Source organism: Agelaius tricolor, unplaced genomic scaffold, assembly GCF_023055355.1.
Source record: "Agelaius tricolor isolate 1412-34295 unplaced genomic scaffold, bAgeTri1.0.p SCAF_119, whole genome shotgun sequence".
NCBI classification, from domain to species: Eukaryota; Metazoa; Chordata; class Aves; order Passeriformes; family Icteridae; genus Agelaius; species Agelaius tricolor.
In genome coordinates this window covers 233,641-245,901 of record NW_027269379.1, presented here as the reverse complement: position 1 = coordinate 245,901, position 12,261 = coordinate 233,641, and the positions used below count along the sequence as shown (strand labels likewise).

The 12,261-nt window shown below is 62.6% G+C and overlaps 1 protein-coding gene across 3 annotated transcripts; it reads right to left on the bottom strand.

The window, feature by feature from the left end:
* Nucleotides 1-1,167: 1,167 nt before the first annotated feature.
* PPP5C (protein phosphatase 5 catalytic subunit) lies at nucleotides 1,168-11,489 on the bottom strand. Of its 3 annotated transcripts, none has more exons than XM_071419902.1 (13): nucleotides 11,342-11,489; nucleotides 9,010-9,251; nucleotides 7,574-7,721; nucleotides 6,368-6,489; nucleotides 6,202-6,267; nucleotides 6,008-6,106; nucleotides 5,803-5,908; nucleotides 4,401-4,543; nucleotides 3,651-3,738; nucleotides 3,500-3,540; nucleotides 2,899-3,077; nucleotides 2,351-2,432; nucleotides 1,168-1,729 (listed from the first exon to the last, which is right to left on the bottom strand). In XM_071419902.1, exons 1-13 carry the CDS (start codon nucleotides 11,457-11,459, stop codon nucleotides 1,667-1,669), a joined length of 1,497 nt encoding a protein of 498 aa, XP_071276003.1. In that variant the 5' UTR covers nucleotides 11,460-11,489; the 3' UTR covers nucleotides 1,168-1,666. The 3 variants fall into 3 exon arrangements, with proteins under 3 accessions (XP_071276003.1, XP_071276004.1, XP_071276005.1); XM_071419903.1 differs by having other exon boundaries at nucleotides 6,202-6,255; XM_071419904.1 differs by lacking the exons at nucleotides 9,010-9,251; nucleotides 11,342-11,489 and adding an exon at nucleotides 8,827-8,897.
* Between the last annotated feature and the right edge of the window lie 772 nt (nucleotides 11,490-12,261).

Sequence of the window (12,261 nt, the reverse complement as noted above, 5' to 3'; positions counted from 1 at the left end):
ATAGGGGGGATATGGGGGGGCTATGGGGTCTATAGCGGCTGTGGGGCCTATGGGGGTCTATAGGGAGAATGGGGAGAATGGGGGGTGTGAGGGCTGTAATCCTTCGAGGGGGTTTGGGATCCTCTCAAGGGGATTTTGGGATCGTTTCAAAGGGTTTTGGATCATTTCAAGGGGATTTGAGATCCTTTCAAGGGGGTTTGGGATCCTCTCAAGGGGATTTTGGATCGTTTCAAAGGGTTTGGGATCCTTTCAAAGGGTTTTGGATCATTTCAAAGGGATTTGGGACCATTTCAAGGGGATTTGGGATCCTATCAAAGGATAGGAGCCTTCCAAGGGGATTTTGGGTCCTTTCGAGGAGTTTTGGACCCTTCTGAGGGGATTTGGGGTCCATGCAAAGGGATTTGAGCATTGCCGAGGGGGTTTGGGGTCATCCGAGGGGGTTTTGGGTCCATCCGAGGGGGTTTCAGGTCATTCCGAAGGGATTTTGGGTCATTCCCAGGTGATTTGGGCTCATTCCGAGACGTTTCGGTCCCGTCCGACGCTCGGCGTCGGGGGGGCGGGACCAGCGGAGGCGCTCCGCTCTCCTATTGGCTGAGAGGCGCGACTGACGGAGGCGCTCCGCGCTCCTATTGGCTGAGGGGCGGTGATTGACAGGAGGCTGGAACCGGTTCCCAGCGCCAAACTGGGAGGGGCTCAGAGTGGTCCAGGGCCCCCCAAGACCCCTCTGGGTCCCCCCATAAACCCCAGAGCCCCCCAAAAGGGATTTAGGGGGGGGGGGGGGCTCAAGAAACTTCTGGAAGTTTCGGGGGGAAGCTCCAGGGTGGGGACTTGAGGCTCTCTAAATTGAGGGGGGTCCCCAGGGAGGTTTTGGGGGACTCTGGGTGAGATTTGAGGGTCCCTGGATGAGGTTTGGGGGTCCCAGGGAGGTTTTGGGGTCCCTGGGTGAGATCTGAGGGTCCCAAGGACAAATCTGGGGGGTTCTGGGGGGAATTTGGGGGTGCCAAGGACGAATTTGGGGGTTCCCGGGGGTCGTTTGAGGTCCCCCCGCCCTCCATCCCGGTCGCCATGGCAACAAGTGGGAGGGGGGCGGGGTTTCCATGGCAACGCAACGACGCCAGCGCCCCCTGGCGGCCGCGCCCCCCAGCGGCCGGGAATCGTTCACCGAGCGACTTTTAATTAACTTTATTGAACGTGATTAATTAATTACAGAGATGGTAAAACCGCACGGCGGGGGGGGGGGGGGGTGTGGGGGGGAAAAGGAGAGGGGGAGGGGCGGCACGGGACCCCTCCCCCCTCCTCCTCCTCCTCCTCCTCCTCTTCCTCCCCCCCCTCCCTTCCTCCTCCTCCTCCTCGCACCTATTGCTCGTTTATTTTGGGGAGGGGTTGGAGGAGAGGGGAGGGGACCCCTCCCCACCCCACCCCCCACCCCCCCCAATTTCCAGGACCCCCCCCCACCCCCCCCCTCTGCCCCATCCCCCACCCCTGGAGCCCCAAACTGGGAGCACTGGGGAGGGTTGGGGGGGGGGGAGGGGAATAAATACAATCTTCCAATATATTAAAACCCCCCTGGGGGGTGCTGGGGTCTGGGGGGGGGGGGGTCGGGGTTGGTTTTTATTGGGGTGCAGGGTGGGGGGGGGGGGTCGTGGGGACCCCCTTTTGGGGGGGGTCACATCATGCCCAGCTGCAGGAGGGTGTTTGCGTACATCATGGGCTTGACGTTGGGGTGAGGCTGGGAGGGTAAAAAAAATGAGGGGGTTCAGGGGTGGGGGGTTTGGGGGGGACATCTTCCCCCTCCACCACCCCAAATTGTCAGCCCGGACACCCCAAAAAAAATTCTGAGGTCACCCCATAAAGGTGAGACAGAAAAGAGCCACCCCAAAGGGATGAGACCCCCATAAAAGTCCCCCCAAAAAGGATGAGACCCCTAAAATTCCCCCCCAAATAACCCCTGGGGACTCCCCCACAAAAAAAGGATGAGACCCCTAAAAGTCCCCCCCAAATAACCCCTGGGGGACACCCCCAAAAAAAGGATGAGACCCCTATAAAAGTCCCCCCCCAAATAACCCCTGGGGACCCCCCCCCAAAAAGGATGAGACCCTCCCCAGGAGCCCCCCCAAATAACCTCTGGGGACCCCCTAAAAAGATGAGACCCTCCCCAAATAACCCCTGGGAACCCCCCCATAAATTCGAGACCCCCTCCAGTTTTGGAGCTCACAGGATTTGGGGGTCCCTGGGCGGATTTTGGGGGTCCCAGGATTTTGGGGGTCTCTGGGTTGGATTTTGGGGGTCCCAGGGTGGATTTTGGGGGTCCCAGGGTGGATTTTGGGGGTCCCAGAGCCCCCAGACTCACCACTGCTGTGAACTGGTGGAAGTCGGGGCGGAGGTCGCTGCCCCGCAGGTGGATGTAGGAGCCCTTGTTGCCCATCTGGTCACTGCAGGGGACATTTGGGGACATTTGGGGACACTTGGGGACATCGCAGCACAACCCCCGTGGGCCACCGAGGGTGGGGAACCACCAGGGATGGGACATTTGGGGACATTTGGGGACATTTGGGGACATCAGAGCACAACCCTGGTGGGCCACCAAGGCTGGGGATGGGGACACTTGGGGACAACGAGGTACAGGGGACACTGGACCAAGTGGTCAAGGTGGCTCAGGGGACACTGGGGACAAAACCAAGGGGACACTGCAGGTCAGGGGACACCGGGCTTGGGGACACCGGACCAAGTGGCCAACGTGGTTCAGGGGACACTGGGCTTGAGGACACCGGGCTTGGGGACATCAGACCAAGTGTCCCCCACAGCTCAAGGCACTGAACCGAGGCGACACTGGGCGCCAAACCCAAGGCCACAGCGCCACCCGCCCTGTCCCCAGCCGTGTCCCCAGGTGTCCCTCACCAGTAGTTGGGGGCGGAGAAGACGGTGACACAGCGGCCATCGTGGGCCACCTCGTAGCCCTCGGGCTTGACCTCGTGGCTGCGGATGATGAGCTCCAGGCGGTTCCGCTCCAGGAAGCGCTTGGTGACATCGGGGCCAAACTGGCAGCTGACCCCCCTCTTGCTGACCGACCGGCCGTTCTGGGGACATTGGGGACATTGGGGTGATTGGGGGCATTGGAGACATTGGGGGCATTGGGGACATTGGGGTGATTGGGGACATGGGGGCATTGGGGGCATTGGGGTGATCGGGGACATTGGGAACATTGGAGACATTGGGACAGTGGGGACATTGGGGGACATTGGGGACACACCCAGGGGACAGCAGGATCAGCTGCCACAGGGGAGGTGGCGCTGGGAATTTGGGGACAGGAGAAGAGCGTGGCACTGGGACATCAGGGACACGGGCAGAGGGTGGCACTGGGATGCAGCAGGTGACAGCACTGGGACACGGGGACACGGAAAGGGACAGCAGCAGGACCTTGGGGACACCCCCAGGACACGGGGACACCCCCAGGACACGGGGACACACCAGGGGACATCCCGGGGGTGTCACGGCTCACCTGGGGCTGGGGGTCAGACCAGAGCAGGTCACACATCGGCCCTGGAGGGGGGACACACAGGGTGGGGAGGGTCACAGCTCAGCCCCTGGCCTTGGGGACACCTTGGGGACACCTTGGGGACATCCCAGGGATGGGGGGGTCCCTGTCCCACCTGAGTCTGGGGGCTGCCGGTTCCGCTCGATCTTGCGGATGTCATCGAGGGTGACCCCGTCCTCGCTGAAGAGCCCCCCGTGCATGATCTGGGGGTGGGGACACACAGTGGGGACATTGGGGACAGCAGGGGGACAGCAGGGCCACCCCCGACCCCGAAGGGACAGGGACGGGGTCGGGGGGTCAAATTCCCCCATTTTGAGGGCGCTGCCAAAAAGGGAGCCACTAGAATCAATGGGGCTGCCAGATTGTGAGCCACCAGAGCTGCCAAATTGGGATCCATTAAAATCAACAGGGCTGCGAGATATTGAGCCAGTGGGGCTGCCAAATTGGGATCCATTCAAATCAACGGGGCTGCCAGACAGTGAGCTCCACTGCCAAATTGAGATCTATTACTTCCAATGGGCGCTGCCAGATAATGAGCCACATAATGGACTGCGAAATTGGGATCTATTGAAAGCAACAGGGCTGCCAGATAGTGAGCCCAACGGGAGGCCAAATTGGGATCCATTAAAATCAACAGGGCATGACAGCTGCGAGATATTGAGCCGCTGGGGCTGACAAATTGGGATCCATTAAAATCAACGGGGCTGCCAGATAGTGAGCTCCACTGCTAAATTGGGATCCATTCCTGTAAAGGGCAGCTGCCAGATAATGAGCCACTAGGGCTGCCAAATAGGGGTCTCTTAAAGCCAATGGGCGCTGCCAGATAGTGACCCCAGGTGACAATGTCCCCTCGGTGTCCCCTCACCAGCACTTTGCCGTTGATGCACTGGGCCAGGGGCAGCCACTCGAAGACCTCGCTGAAGAGGGCGAACATCTGCGCCGTGTACTTGGCCTTCACCTCGCCCTCGAAGCCGTAGATCTGGTTCATGTTGTCCGTCTCGTGGTTCCCTGAGGGGACACGGGGACAACTGCCACTCCTGGGGACACTGCCTGGGGTTGGGGACACCCATCTGGCCTGGGGACAAAGCCCCCAGAGTCCAGGGTGGGACATCCGCTGAGATCTGGGATGGGGGACAGAGAATGTCCCCAGGAGGGACAGGGGATAAGGGTTGGGGACAGGGGATGCGGCCCTGTGACACAGGACAGGGGACACGGGATGTGCCCTACAACCAGACAGAGGGGACACGACACCATGATGTGGCACCACGAGCTGGTCCTGGGGACGGGGACAGGGATGGCACCAACCCCAATGGGACAGGGATGGCACCAAGGGACAGGGGTGGCACTGATCCCAATGGGACAGGGATGGCACCAACCCCAAGGGGACAGGGATGGCACCAAGGGACAGGGGTGGCACTGATCCCAAAGGGACAGGGATGGCAACAACCCCAATGGGACAGGGATGGCACCAAGGGACAGGGGTGGCACTGATCCCAAAGGGACAGGGATGGCACCAACCCCAAAGGGGACAGGGACATCCCCAAGGGACAGGGATGGCACCAACCCCAAAGGGGACAGGGACATCCCCAAGGGACAGGGATGGCACCAACCCCAAGGGACAGGGATGGCACCAAGGGACAGGGATATCCCCAACCCCAAAATGACAGGGATGCCACCAACCCCAATGAGACAGGGATGTTCCCAAGGGACAGGGGTGGCACCGATCCCAAGGGACAGGGACAGCCCCAAGGGACAGGGGTGGCACCAACCTCAATGGGACAGGGACATCCCCAAGGGACAGGGATGGCACCAAGGGACAGGAATGGCACCAACCTCAATGGGACAGGGACATCCCCAAGGGACAGGGATGGCACCAAGGGACAGGGATGGCACCAACCCCAAGGGGACAGGGATGGCACCAACCCCAAAGGGACAGGAATGGCACCAACCCTAAGGGACAGGGATGTCCCCAACCTCAATGGGACAGGGACATCCCCAAGGGACAGGGGTGGCACCAACCCCAAGGGGACAGGGATGTCCCCAACCTCAATGGGACAGGGACGGGACAGTGACAAAATTCCCCTTTTAACAAGATCTGCCAAAAAGCGACCTATACCGTACAACGGGCGCTGCCAAATAGTGATCCATAAGCAACAACTGGGGACAGCAGGGGACAACGGGGGACATCCGTGGGGACACCTCCCCCCCAGAGCCAGCCAGGGGTGGGGTGGGGGGCCCAGGCCTCACCCCCCAGGCCCTGTCAGTACCTCGGAGCAGGTGGAAGTGGTCAGGGTAGAGCAGCTTGAAGCCAAAGAGCGTCAGGATGACCTCGACCGAGAAGGAGCCGCGGTCCACAAAGTCCCCGTTGAAAATCTGTCACCAGCTGAGGACGAGGCCACCTCCCACGAGTGTCCCCCCCCCCCTCAAGCCCTGTCCCACCCCCCCCAGGAGGGACCCTCGGGGTGTGGATACGTAAGGGTTGGCCTCGGAGGGGAGCCCGTTGAGCTCGAAGATGTTGAGCAGGTCGTAGAACTGGCCGTGGGTGTCCCCGCACACCGTCACCTTCTCCGTCTGCCAAGGGGACACCGCCGGTGTCACCGAGCTGGCACGGGAGGGGACGACAGCCCTGACTGAGGACAAACCCCCCCAGAGCCAGCAGAACCCACCTCCTTCAACGTGGTCTCCACCAGGGTGGGCAGCTTGGCCAGCACCTCCTTCACCTGCACCAGGATCTGCGGGGTGGGGACGTGTGGGGACAGCAGGGGGGGACAAGCAGGGGGGGACGTTTTGGGGGGGTTTTTTTTTTTGGGGGGGGGGGGGTTTTTGGGCTACCTGGTAGGCGCATTTCCTGTGGAGTTTCTTCTGGTCCTTGTACCATTGCATCAGGTCCTTCATGAAGGCCAAGGTGACCTTGCCGTCCTCCAGTTTGGGGCCGCTGTACTCGTCCTCGATGGCTGCGGGGTGACAATGAGGGGGTGACAATGGGGGGTGACAATGGGGGGGTGACAGCGTGGGGACAGGGTCCCCCCCTCCCCGTGGTACAACAGGGACAGTGGGGGGGGGCTGGAGACCCTCGTGAGACACCCTCAGGGGACCCTAAAATTATCCCAGGGACCCTCAGGGGAACCTCCCAGAGACCCTCAGGGGACCCCAAGATCCTCACAGGGATCCCCAGACCCTCCCAGAGAGCAACTCAGGGACCCCCCCCCCCCCCAGACCCTCTCAAGGACCCTCCTGAAGACCCCAGGGACCTTGATCCTTTCCAAGGAGCCCTAAGTGACCCCCGAGACCCCCAAAGTGACCCCTGAGACCCCCAAGTGACCCCTGAGCGCCCCAAAATGACTCTTGAGCCCCCCAAGTGATCCCTGAGACCCCCAAAGTGCCTCATGAGCCCCCGAAAGTGATCCCTGAGACCTCCAAAGTGACTCCTGAACCTTCTAGGACCCCCCTAAGGCCCTCCAGGCTCCCCCTGAGCCCCCCCAAAATGACCCCTGAGCCCCCCTGAGCCTCTCCAGGCTCCCCCTGATCCCTCCAGGTTCCCCCTGACCCCTCCAGGTTCCCCTGAGCCCCTCAAAGTGACCCCCAAGCACCCCAAAGTGACCCCTGAGCCCCTCCAGGTTCCCCCTAAGCCCCTCCAGGTTCCCCCTGAGCCCCTCAAAATGACCCCCGAGCCCCCCCAAAATGACCCCTGAGCCCCTCAAAATGATCCCTGAGCCCCTCCAGGTTCCCCCCGAGCCCCCCAAAGTGACCCCTGAGCCCCCCCAAAATGATCCCTGAGCCCTCCAGGACCTCCCTGAGCCCCTCCAGGCTCCCCCCAAGCCCCCCAAAGTGACCCCTGAGCCCCCCAAAATGACCCCCAAGCCCCCCAAAATGATCCCCGATCCCCCCAAAATGACCCCTGAGCCCCCCAAAATGACCCCTGATCACTCCAGGTTCGCCCCGAGCCCCCCCAAAGTGACCCCTGAGCCCCCCAAAGTGACCCCTGAGCCCCTCCAGGCCCCCCCAGGCCCCCTGCCCAGCCCATCCCGGGGGTCTCACTCATGCTCTCGATGTCCAGCGAGTCGACCACGGAGCGCTTGTGCTCGTCGCTGGCGATGGCCCTCTCGAAGGCCTTCTGCTTGACAATGCGGTGACACTCCTGGTACTTGAGCTTGGCGTCCTTGTCGTTGGGCCTCACCTTCACCACCTGCGGGGGGACGGGGTGGGGACACGGCCTGAGGGGGTGGGGATAGCCTGGGACAGCTGGGGACAGCTGGGGATAGCTGGGGACAGCTGGGGACACGGCCTGAGGGTGTGGGGACAGCTGGGGACAGCCCGGGGACAGCCCGGGGACAGCTGGGGACATGGCCTGAGGGGGTGGGGACAGCTGGGGACAGCCCGGGGACAGCCTGGGGACACGGCCTGAGGGGGTGGGGACAGCTGGGGACACGGCCTGAGGGGGTGGGGATAGCTGGGGGCAGCCTGGGGACAGCCTGGGGACAGCTGGGGACAGCCTGGGGACACGGCCTGAGGGTGTGGGGATAGCCTGGGACAGCTGAGGACAGCCTGGGGACACGGCCTGAGGGTGTGGGGACAGCTGGGGACAGCTGGGGACAGCCTGGGGACATGGCCTGAGGGGGTGGGGACAGCTGGGGACAGCCCGGGGACAGCCTGGGGACACGGCCTGAGGGGGTGGGGACAGCTGGGGACATGGCCTGAGGGTATGGGGACAGCTGGGGACAGCCTGGGGACAGCCTGGGGACAGCCTGGGGACAGCCTGGGGACATGGCCTGAGGGGGTGGGGGACAGCCTGGGGACAGCTGGGGACAGCCTGGGGGACACGGCCTGAGGGGGTGGGGACAGCTGGGGACAGCCTGGGGACAGCTGGGGACAGCTGGGGACATGGCCTGAGGGTGTGGGGATAGCCTGGGACAGCTGAGGACAGCCTGGGGACAGCTGGGGACAGCATGGGGACAGCCCCTGAGGGCGTGGGGACAGCTGGGGACATGGCCCTAGGGTGTGGGGACAGCTGGGGACACCCTGACCCCAGAACGGACACCCTGACCCCAGGACGGACACACTGACCCCAGGACGGACACACTGACCCCAGGATGGACACCCTGACCCCAGGACGGACACCCTGAGCCCAGGATGGACACCCTGAGCCCAGGATGGACACCCTGACCCCAGTGATGTCCCCAACCCTCTCCTGACCCCAGGACGCACACACTGACCCCATGATGGACACCCTGACCCCAGGACACACACCCTGACTCCATGACGGACACCCTGACCCCTGACCCAGCTCTCACCATCTCGTAGTCCCTGAGGGCAGCCTTGAACTTGCCCAGGGCCATGTTGCTGGCCACACACTGACCCCAGCTCACCCACGATGACCCCAGGATGGACACCCTGACCCCAGGATGGACACCCTGACCCCAGGACGGACACCCTGACTCCATGACGGACACCCTGACCCCTGACCCAGCTCTCACCATCTCGTAGTCCCTGAGGGCAGCCTTGAACTTGCCCAGGGCCATGTTGCTGGCGGCCCTCCTGTAGTAGCCCTTGACGTACTTGCTGTCGAGCTGCAGCGCGCGCGTGGCGTCGGCCAGGGCGTAGCCGTAGCACTCGGTGCGCAGGTAGGCCAGGCTGCGGTTGCCATAGTAGATGGCGTTGGAGGGGTTCAGCTCGATGGCGCTGCTGTACAGCCTCACCGCGCTCTCGTAGTCCTTGCCTGGCCGCAGGCACGCAGACAGACAGACAGACAGACAGACACAGACAGACGGCGTTGGGTCGTGGGGGTGGCCAGAGGTCGTGGGGTAAAAGGGATGAGTGGCCGGAGCACAAAGGGTGAGGGTGGCCAGAGCACAAAGAGTTGGGAGGGACCAGGTCTCAAAGGCTGGGAGTGACCAGGACCCAAAGGTCGGGAGGGACCAGGTCCCAAAGATCAGGAGTGACCGGGTCCCAAAGGTTGGGAGGGACCAGGTCCCAAAGGGTGGGGGTGGCCGGAGCACAAAGGGTTGGGGGTGACCAGGTCCCAAAGGTCAGGAGTGACCAGGTCCCAAAGGTAAGGAGGGATCAGATCTCAAAGTTTGGGAGTGACCAGGTCCCAAAGGGTGGGAGGGACCAGGTCCCAAAGGTTGGGGGTGGCCGGAGCACAAAGGGTTGGGGGTGACCAGATCCCAAAGGTCAGGAGTGACCAGGTCCCAAAGGTCAGGAGGGACTGGATCCCAAAGTTTGGGAGGGATCAGGTCCCAAAGGGTGGGGGTGATCAGGTCCCAAAGGATGGGAGTGACCACGTCCCAAAGTTTGGGAGGGATCAGGTCCCAAAGATCAGGAGTGACCAGGTCCCAAAGGTAAGGAGGGATCAGGTCCCAAAGTTTGGGAGTGACCAGGTCCCAAAGGGTGGGAGGGACCAGGTCCCAAAGGTTGGGGGTGGCCGGAGCACAAAGGGTTGGGGGTGACCAGATCCCAAAGGTCAGGAGTGACCAGGTCCCAAAGGTCAGGAGGGACTGGATCCCAAAGTTTGGGAGGGATCAGGTCCCAAAGGGTGGGGGTGATCAGGTCCCAAAGGATGGGAGTGACCACGTCCCAAAGTTTGGGAGGGATCAGGTCCCAAAGATCAGGAGTGACCAGGTCCCAAAGGTAAGGAGGGATCAGGTCCCAAAGTTTGGGAGTGACCGGGTCCCAAAGGTTGGGAGCGACCGGGTCCCAAAGGTTGGGGGTGGCCGGAGCACAAAGGGTTGGGGGTGACCAGATCCCAAAGGTCAGGAGTGACCAGGTCCCAAAGGTAAGGAGGGATCAGATCTCAAAGTTTGGGAGGGACCAGGTCCCAAAGGTAAGGAGGGACCAGGACCCAAAGGGTTGGGAGGGATCAGATCCCAAAGTTTGGGAGTGACCAGGTCCCAAAGGTCAGAAGTGACCAGAGCACAAAGGGTGGGAGTGACCAGGTCCCAAAGGAAAGGAGTGACCAGGTCCCAAAGGAAAGGAGTGACCAGGTCCCAAAGTTCGGGAGGGACCAGGTCCCAAAGATCAGGAGGGACCAGGTCCCAAAGTTTGGGAGGGACCAGGTCCCAAAGGATGAGGATGGCTGGAACCCAAAGGCCAGGAGTGACCAGACCCCAAAAGCAAGAAGTGACCAGACCCCAAAGGTCAGGAGTGGCCCCACTGTCCCCCATAGATCCCAATCTTTCAGCCCCCATGGATCCCAATCTGGCAGCCCCTACAGATCCCAATCTGGCAGCCCCCACTTTTCCCCATGGATCCCAATCTGGCAGCCCCTATAGATCCCGATAGATCCCAATCTGGCAGCCCCTAGAGATCCCCCATAGATCCCAATCTGGCAGCCCCTAGAGATCCCCCATAGATCCCAATCTGGCAGCCCCCACTCTCCCCTATAGATCCCAATCTGGCAGCCCCTATAGATCCCAATCTGGCAGCCCCCACTCTCCCCCATAGATCCCAATCTGGCAGCCCCCATTGCCCCTCGTTACCCCCTATGGATCCCTATCTGGCAGCCCCCGTTAACCGCCGCGGCTCCCTATCTGGCATCCCCCGTTAATCCCCGTTAACAGCTGCGGCTCCCAATCTGGCAGACCCGTTATCCCCCGTTAATCCCCGTTAACCGCCGTGGCTCCCAATCTGGCAGCCCCCATTACCCCCAATGGATCACTATCTGGCAGCCCCGTTACCCCGCACTGCCCTCAGCGGCTCCCTATCTGGCAGCCCCCATTCCCACCCATAGCTCCCTATCTGGCAGCCCCCCGTTCCCCGCCGTTCCCCGCCGTGGTTCCCTCCCCGGTCCCCGCCGTTGCTCGCCGGTACCTTTGAAGAACTCGTTGGCTTGGGCCTTGAGCTCCTCGGCCCGTTCGAGCTCGGCGGAGCTCGGGGGCCGCCCGGGGCCGGCGCCGCCGCCGTTCCCCGCCCGCTCTGTCTCCGCCATGGCCGGGCCGTAAAGCGCAGCCGCCGCCGCCGGGCGCGGCCGCCAAGCGCCGCTGTCGCAAAACCGCGATGAGAGCGGGGGGGGGGAGCGGTGTCGTAAACGGGGACCAGAGGAGCGGGCGGGGGTCGCGGGGTCCCCGAGGGTCCCCAATGTCCCCAAATGTCCCCCATGTGTCCCCAAATGTCCACAGGTGTCCCCATCACCCTCCCTGTCCCCTCCTGTCTCCCTCATCCCCATCATTCCAGTGTCCCCGAGGGTCCCCAGGTGTCCCCAGGTGTCCCCTGGGCCCTGCCCTGTGTCCCCCCGTGTCCCCATCACCCTCCCTGTATCCTCCTGTCCCCCATGTCCCCATCATTCCCAGTGTCCCCGAGGGTTCCCAGGTGTCCCCAGGTGTTCCAGAGGGTCCCCAGGTGTCCCCTGGGCCCTGCCCTGTGTCCCTCATGTCCCCATCACCCTCCCTGTCCCCTCCTGTCCCCCTTGTCCCCATCATTCCCAGTGTCCCCAAGTGTCCCCAGGTGTCCCGAGGTGTCCCCTGGGCCCTGCCCTGTGTCCCCCGTGTCCCCATCACCCTCCCTGTCCCCTCCTGTCCCTATCACTGCCAGTGTCCCCAATGTCCCCTGGGGTCCCCGAGAGTCCCCGAGGGTCCCCAAGTGTCCCCAGGGCCCTGCCCAATGCCCCAAATGTCCCCAAATCCCCAATGTCCCCAAGCCCCCCAAGTGTCCCCAACGTCCCCAATCCCCCCAAGTGTCCCCAATCCCCCCAATCCCCCCCAAATGTCCCCAATGTCCCCAATCACAGCCGC